Source organism: Calonectris borealis, chromosome 31 (assembly GCF_964195595.1).
Source record: "Calonectris borealis chromosome 31, bCalBor7.hap1.2, whole genome shotgun sequence".
Lineage (NCBI taxonomy): Eukaryota > Metazoa > Chordata > Aves > Procellariiformes > Procellariidae > Calonectris > Calonectris borealis.
The window spans coordinates 769,365-776,762 of NC_134342.1; the positions used below are offsets into that span (position 1 = coordinate 769,365).

The window sequence follows — 7,398 nt, forward strand, 5'->3', positions numbered from 1 at the left end:
CCATGACAGCCTGGCACGATGTGGTGTCCCCGGTGTCCCCATGTCCCCTCTGACCCCCCCCGAACACCCCATGGCCCTGTGTCCCCATGGCCCTGTGCCACCATGTCCTGGTGTCCCCATGTCCTGGTGTCCCCATGGCCTGGTGTCCCCATGGCCCTGTGTCCCTGTGTCCCCATGTCCTGGTGTCCCCATGGCCCTGTGTCCCCAAGGCACCATGTCCTCCCATATCCCTGTGTCCCCATGTCCCCATGCCACCATGTCCCTGTGTCCCCAAGGCACCATGTCCTCCCATATCCCTGTGTCCCCATGTCCCCGTGCCACCATGTTCTCCCATGTTCCCCCCCCATCCCTGTGTCCCCACATCCCTGTGTCCCCAAGGCACCATGTCCCTCTGTCCCCATGTCCCTGTGCCACCATGTCCCCCCATGTCCCTGTGCTACCACACCCCTGTGTCCCCAAGGCACAATGTCCCCCCATGTCCCTGTATCCCCATGTCCCTGTGCCACCATGTCCCTCTGTCCCCATGTCCCTGTGTCCCCAAGGAACCATGTCCTCCCATGTCCCTGTGTCCCTGTGTCCCCATGTCCCTGTGCCACCATGTCCCTGTGTCCCCATGTCCCTGTGTCCCCAAGGAACCATGTCCTCCCATGTCCCTGTGTCCCTGTGTCCCCATGTCCCTGTGCCACCATGTCCCTCTGTCCCCATGTCCCTGTGTCCCCAAGGAACCATGTCCCCCCATGTCCTGGTGTCCCCATGTCCCCAAGGCACCGTGTCCCCCCATGTCCCTGTGTGCCCAAGGCACCATGTCCCCCCATGTTTCTGAGTGCCACCATGTCCCTCTGTCCCCATGTCCCTGTGTCCCCAAGGCACCATGTCCCCCCATGTCCCTGTGCCCCCATGTCCCCCCACGTCCCTGTGCCCCCACGTCCCTGTGTCCCCACGTCCCTGTACCCCCCTGTCCCTCTGCCCCCCTGTCCCCCCATGTCCCTCTGTCCCCACGTCCCTGTCCCCACGTCCCCAGACATGCAGCGCCTGCCTGCCACTGGGTCCCTGCCCGCCCCCCCGGCCGCGGAAGCCTGCGTGAGGACGCAGGAGGGAGCGGCCCCAGCCCCCCAGGCCTTGGGGCGTCGAGCGGGGGGCCCTGCCCTCACCCCCCCCTTTTTCTGCGTGCGTGTCTCTTTAAAACCCGCGCCATCTTTGTGCCGGGCGAGGCGGCCGCGCTGGCGCGTCCCTGACCGGCCGCGCGCATGCGTAGAAGGGCGCGGGCGCAACCGGAAGTACGCCAGACGGCGCGTCCGGAAGTGCGAACATCACGGGCGGAAGTAGGCGGGGCGGGTGCTGGAGGGTTCGAGAAGCGGCCGGAGGCGGCGGGCCCGGGGGCGGCCGCGCCATGGTGGACTACAGCGTGTGGGACCACATCGAGGTCTCGGACGATGAGGACGAGACTCACCCCAACATCGACACGGCCAGCCTCTTCCGATGGCGGCACCAGGTGCGGCCCGGGCGGCCCGCGGCCGTGCCTCCCCCCCCACCCCGGGCCCGGTTCCCCCGGGAGCCTCGTTGCCATGGCGACCGGCCCCGGGACCCCCATGGGGAGGGGGAAGAGGGCTTCCCTGTTGCCATGGCAACCATCTCCAAGGACCCCGATGGGGAGGGGGGGTTTCCCCCCCCGTTCCCATGGCGACCGACCCCGGGACCTCCGGGGGGGGGGGGTTCTGCTATTGCCATGGTGACCGGCCCCGGGACTGCCATGGGAAGTGGGCTCCCCTATTGCCATGGCAACCAGCTCGAGGGACACCCCCCCCAATAGGGAGGGGGCTTCTGCTATTGCCATGGTGACCGACCCCGGGACCTCCATGGGGGGGGGGGGCCTCCCTTGTTTCCATGGTGACCGGCTGCAGGGATCCCCGTGGGGAGGGGGCTCCCCTGTTTCCATGGTGACCGGCTGCAGGGACCCCCATGGGGAGGGGGCTCCCCCATCCCCATAGCGGCCAGTTCCCCGTGACACCCCCCTTTCCCTTGGCTCCCCTGTTTCCATGGCAACCAGCTCCCGCCGCCCCTTCCCAGGTTCCTGCTCCTTCCCCCCCATCCTCACCATGTCCGGGGGCTCCCTGTTCCCCTGGGGAGCGGGCTGGGGGCTCCCCCGGGGGGAACAGTCCCTCTCCCCTGCCCCAGGCGGTCCCCTCAGGGGGCTCCTGGGCTGTTCGGGGGGCTGGGACAGCTGAGGGCCTGGCCCTGGACCCCCGCCGGACCCTCCCCGTGTCCCCCCGGCCCCGGGGAGGTGACACTTTCAGGGGCTTGGTCACCCTGGGACCGTCCCCTGCCTGGGGCTGGGCTCTGATAACCCCCCCCAGCTTCTCGCAGGGGGTTTCTCTCAGCTCAGAGAGGGGTGGGGTAAACTGGGGGGGGCTGCACGACCCCACGTTCTCTGGGAGCCGGAGTAACCGAATCCTCGGGGACTCGGAAGCCGTGGTATTCCGGAGTCGGCCCCGATTTGGCAGAAATGAAGCTGGTTCCCGAGTTGTTCCCTCCCAATTCCAACAAAATACTCCGGAGCTGCGTAGTGGGGCTTGAGTTTTTCTCTAAACCAGGGTGTTTTGGGGGCCGTTGGTCTCCCCTCATAGCGGCTTCACCGTATTCCACAGGGATAACAGATCCGGGAGAGCGTGTGGGGCTTCCCGGAGCGCGGCTAACGAGGCCGGGAAGGGCCGTGGGAGAGAGTTAACGATGCCCCCAGCGTCTCTCCCGACGTGGTTTCCATCCTGTCACCTTCAGGCTCGAGTGGAGAGGATGGAGCAATTCCAGAAGGAAAAAGAAGAGCTGGATAAAGGATGCAGGGAATGCAAACGGAAACTCACCGAGTGCCAGAAAAAAATGAAGGAGCTGGAAGTGTTGGATCCGGAGAGCGGGAAGGGGGAGCTGGAGAAGCTCCAGGCCGAAGCCCAGCAACTGAAGAACGAAGAGAAAAGCTGGGAAAACAAATTGGAGGAGCTGAAAAAGAAGGAGAAGAACATGCCCTGGAACGTGGACACCCTCAGCAAAGACGGCTTCAGCAAGGTGGGTTTGGGGGAGCCCCCCTTCCCTGTGTGTGCCCCCCCAAATCGCGGGGCTGGCGGCTCACCTCCTTCTGTTCCCCAGAGCGTCTTTAACGTCAAACCGGAGGAGAAGGAAGAAACAGAGGAACAGAAAGAGAAAAAACACAAAACTTTTGTGGAGAGATACGAAAAGCAGATTAAACACTTCGGTGAGTGCCGGGCAGGGTTTGGGGGGGCTGGCACCCCCTTCCCGGGGGGGCTCCCTGCAGTCGTCGAGGCGGGGAACCTCGGGAAGCAGCTGGGAAGTCGCTCGCTCCAGTGAACAGTTGCCGATTTGACGCGTTTTTCACAAGATTTTTTGTCTGTTCGCCCAGCCGAGGCGAAGCTTCGTGCGCTGCCTTCGTTAATCCCAGTTTGGGGGGTTTTAATTTAACCTTGGGATGAGTCATCTCTCCCCCCCCCTCCCTTTTTTTTTTTTCGCTGACGAGGTTTAGGGGCTGTTCTTTTTTTAACGAGCGGAAAAAACCTTCCTCTGCTAACTGGGGCTGCCCTGCTTTGAAGGGATGCTGCGGCGCTGGGACGACAGCCAGAAATATCTCTCGGATAACCCTCACCTCGTTTGCGAGGAGACGGCTAATTACTTAGTCATCTGGTGCATCGATCTGGAGGTGGAAGAGGTGAGAAACCAGGATGAAACCCATTCCTCTTGCCAGCTTTGTGCCGGGATTACGTTGTCCTCACCTCACCAGCCTTTCTGCCGTGGGTTGGTTTGCTTTTCCTGCCAGGAGTCAGGGAATCGGGGAATCGTAGAATCGTTTAGGTTGGAAAAGACCTTTAAGATCATCAAGTTCCATCATTAATCTAAAACTCCCGACTCCACCCTGAGCCCCGCGTCTGCACGGCTTTTAAACCCCTCCAGGGATGGGGACCCGACCCCTTCCCTGGGCAGCCTCTTCCAGGGCTTGACGACCCTTTGGGTGAAGGAATTTCTCCTCGTATCCAACCTAAACCTCCCCGGGCGCAACCTGAGGCCGTTTCCTCTCGTCCCATCGCTTGGGAAAAGAGCCCGACCCCCCACCTCGTCCCACCCCCCCGTCAGGTAGTTGTGGAGAGCGAGAAGGTCTCCCCTCAGCCTCCGCTTCTCCAGGCGAAACCACCCCAGTTCCCTCAGCCCCTTCTCTTGTTCCCCAGACCCTTCGTCGCTCTTCTTTGGACGCCCGATCCCACCTCAAAGCCTGCAGAGCCCTTCGAGCCGGGGCAGGAGATCCCGGAATCAGGGGCTGGTTTGGGTGGGAAGGGACCTGAAAGCTCACCCAGCCCACGAGCAGGGACATCTTCACCCGGAGCAGGGTGCCCAGAGCCCCGTCCAACCTGACCTTGAACGTTTCCAGGGACGGGGCCTCCACCGCCTCCCTGGGCAACCTGCGCCCGTCTCTCACCGCCCTCAGCGTGAAGAATTTCTTCCCTCGAGCTGCTCCGAATCTCCCCTCTCTGAGTTTAAAACCCTTCCCCCTCGTCCCAGCTAAAAAGTCCGTCCCCGTCTTTCCTATCGCTACGGAAAGGTGCGAGAAGGTCTCCCCGCAGCCTTCTCCTCCCCGGGGTGACCCCCCCGGCCCCCTCAGCCTGTCCTCAGGGCAGAGGGGTTCCAGCCCTCGGATCATCTCCGTGGCCTCCTCCGGACCCCCTCCGACAGCTCCACGTCTTCCCCGCGCTGGGGAGCCCAGAGCTGGACAGAATCACAGAATCGGGGAATAATTTAAGTTGGAAAAGAGATCGTCGGGTCCCACCGTTAACCGAACACCGCCCAGTGCGAGTGCAGGACCCCCGGGGCAGGATCCCCTCCCTCTTCCCCAAACCGATAGCCAGAGGGGGGGATTTGTGATGACCCAAGCGCAGGATCTGGCATTGAACCTTCTTAAATCTCATCCCATCGATCCGGCCTGGCCAGATCCCTCCGTAGGGATCTCCCCTCGAGCGGATCCGTGCTCCCACCCAACTCGGTGACATCTACCAACGTAGGGTGCGCTCAATCCCCTCATCTAGATCATCCGCCCACCGGTGGCATCTTTCATCCCAAAAGGGGTTGGAGGGTGAGCTCCCTGACGCAGGGAACGCGGCGATGGGTGAATTTGTGGGGTCCTGACGTCCCTTTTCCCTCCCCCCCCCCAGAAACACGCCCTGATGGAGCAGGTCGCCCACCAGACCATCGTCATGCAGTTCATCCTGGAGCTGGCCAAGAGCCTGAAGGTCGATCCCAGGGCTTGTTTCAGGCAGTTTTTCACCAAAATTAAGGTAAGAACCAGGTTGGACACCCCCCCCCCCCCCCCCCCCACACCTCACCAAGGGGGTTTTCCGACACCGCGGCGACTTTGGGCAGTTTGGGGGTGAAGAGATGCAGCCGGGTGGGACCCCAGAATTGGGGAGGGGGAAACGGGGGTCCAGGAGGACCCAAAAAACCCCCCCGCCGCCCCCTTTTCCTCGCAGACGGCTGACCAGCAGTACATGGAGGGCTTCAATGACGAGCTGGAAGCCTTCAAGGAACGGGTGCGAGGTCGAGCCAAGGTTCGCATTGAGAAGGCGATGAAGGAATATGAGGAAGAGGAGCGGCAGAAACGGCTGGGCCCCGGCGGGCTCGACCCCGTGGAGGTGTACGAGTCCCTGCCGCCCGTGAGTATCACCCCGTGGTTGGTTTTTTTTTCTGAGGGGGGCTAAAACAGCGAATTTTGGGCACTTTTTAATACAACTTAATGCCTGGGGGGTTTCCTCATGTGTCCCCCTGCCTTTTCTTCGGCCTCGCAGGAGCTGCAGAAATGCTTTGACGTAAAAGACGTTCAGATGTTGCAGGACACGATCAGCAAAATGGATCCCACAGTGAGTATTTTATTTCCCACATCCCGGGGGCTTCCAAGGGTTCATAGAGGGGGGAATCCCCCAATTTGGCAGGGCAGCGGACCCCTCCCTGAGCCTTCCTCCTTCTCCTCCTCTTCCTCCCAGGAAGCCAAATACCACATGCAGCGATGCATCGACTCGGGGCTCTGGGTCCCCAACGCCAAGACGGGGGAAGGAGCCGAAAAAGGAGGCGGCGAAGCCCTTTATGAAGAAATTAAGAAGGAAAACGGCGACGAGGAGAAAGGAAATCCGTGAGCTGGGGAGGGGGGGGGATAAAAAAAAACAGGCGGGAAGCGTAAAATGGCGTAAAAGCTTAAAAAAAAAAAAAAAGGCGTAAAGGGGTCTCTCCCTGCCTCCTGCCCCCCTCCCGCCCCCTCTCTCGCCCCCCCTGCGCTTTACACGCCGTAGAGACTTTTGGTGAACGTCCGTGAGCTCCTTGCGCCCCCTTCCCCCCCAGCCCCCCCAAACCTGACCTGGGGGGGGAGGTTTTGGTGGAGGGGAGAGGCAAAATGGTGGCGGTGAGCGCCGCGGCGGCGGCAGCGCGTGCCGGCAAGGCTGTTGTGTTGAATAAAGAGATTGAAGAAGCCGGGTGTGGAGTGGGGGGGGTGTTTGGGGACAATTTGGGGACAATTTGGGGACGGAGGGTGGTGGCGGTGACGAGCTGGAGCCCCTGGGGGGGGGCAGGGTGTTGAGACCCCATCCCCTGGGCTGGGGCCAGCTGTGCCCCTCGATCCAGCTGTGTCCCCCCCCCTTTGGATCCAGCTGTGCCCCCTGGTTTGGGTCTGGCTGTGCCCCTTGATCCAGCTGTGCCCACGACTGTCCAGCTGTGCTCCCCATTGGCCTGGGCCGCAATGCAGCCCCGCCCCCTGGTTCGGATCCAGCCCCGCCCCCTCCAGCCCCGCCCCCTGGTTCGGATCCAGCCCCGCCCACTGGTTCGGATCCAGCCCCGCCCCCTCCAGCCCCGCCCCCTGGTTCGGATCCAGCCCCGCCCCCTCCAGCCCCGCCCACTGGTTCGGATCCAGCCCCGCCTCCTCCAGCCCCGCCCGCTGGGTCGGATCCAGCCCCGCCCCCTCCAGCCCTGCCCCTGGTTCGGATCCAGCTGTGCCCCTGCAGCCCCGCCCCTGGTTCGGATCCAGCCCCGCCCCCTGCAGCCCCGCCCCCTGCAGCCCCGCCCCTGGTTCGGATCCAGCCCCGCCCCCTGCAGCCCCGCCCCTGGTTCGGATTCAGCCCCGCCCCCTGCAGCCCCGCCCCTCGTTCGGACCCAGCCCCGCCCCTCGTTCGGATCCAGCCCCGCCCCCTGGGTCAGTTCCAGGTGTGCCCCCTCCCTCTCCCCCAGCTGCTCTCAGGCTCCGCCCTCTTCCCGCTCCACAGCCAATAGCCGCTGCCGCCGGCCCTTCCCGGGGCGGGGCCGCGTTCAGCGCCCCGCCCATGGGGCGAAGGCGTGTGGGCGTGGCAGCGTGGAGGCGGCGGGCCA

At 63.5% G+C, this 7,398-nt stretch overlaps 1 protein-coding gene across 2 annotated transcripts; it reads left to right on the forward strand.

Annotated features, from left to right (window-relative positions):
* The first annotated feature begins 1,291 nt into the window (after nt 1-1,291).
* On the forward strand, nt 1,292-6,508 carry CDC37 (cell division cycle 37, HSP90 cochaperone). Of its 2 annotated transcripts, none has more exons than XM_075134297.1 (8): nt 1,292-1,492; nt 2,776-3,057; nt 3,139-3,244; nt 3,597-3,712; nt 5,205-5,327; nt 5,520-5,702; nt 5,835-5,906; nt 6,030-6,508. In XM_075134297.1, exons 1-8 carry the CDS (start codon nt 1,391-1,393, stop codon nt 6,177-6,179), a joined length of 1,134 nt encoding a protein of 377 aa, XP_074990398.1. In that variant the 5' UTR covers nt 1,292-1,390; the 3' UTR covers nt 6,180-6,508. The 2 variants fall into 2 exon arrangements, with proteins under 2 accessions (XP_074990398.1, XP_074990397.1); XM_075134296.1 differs by having other exon boundaries at nt 1,312-1,492; nt 2,646-3,057.
* The last annotated feature ends 890 nt before the right edge of the window (nt 6,509-7,398 follow it).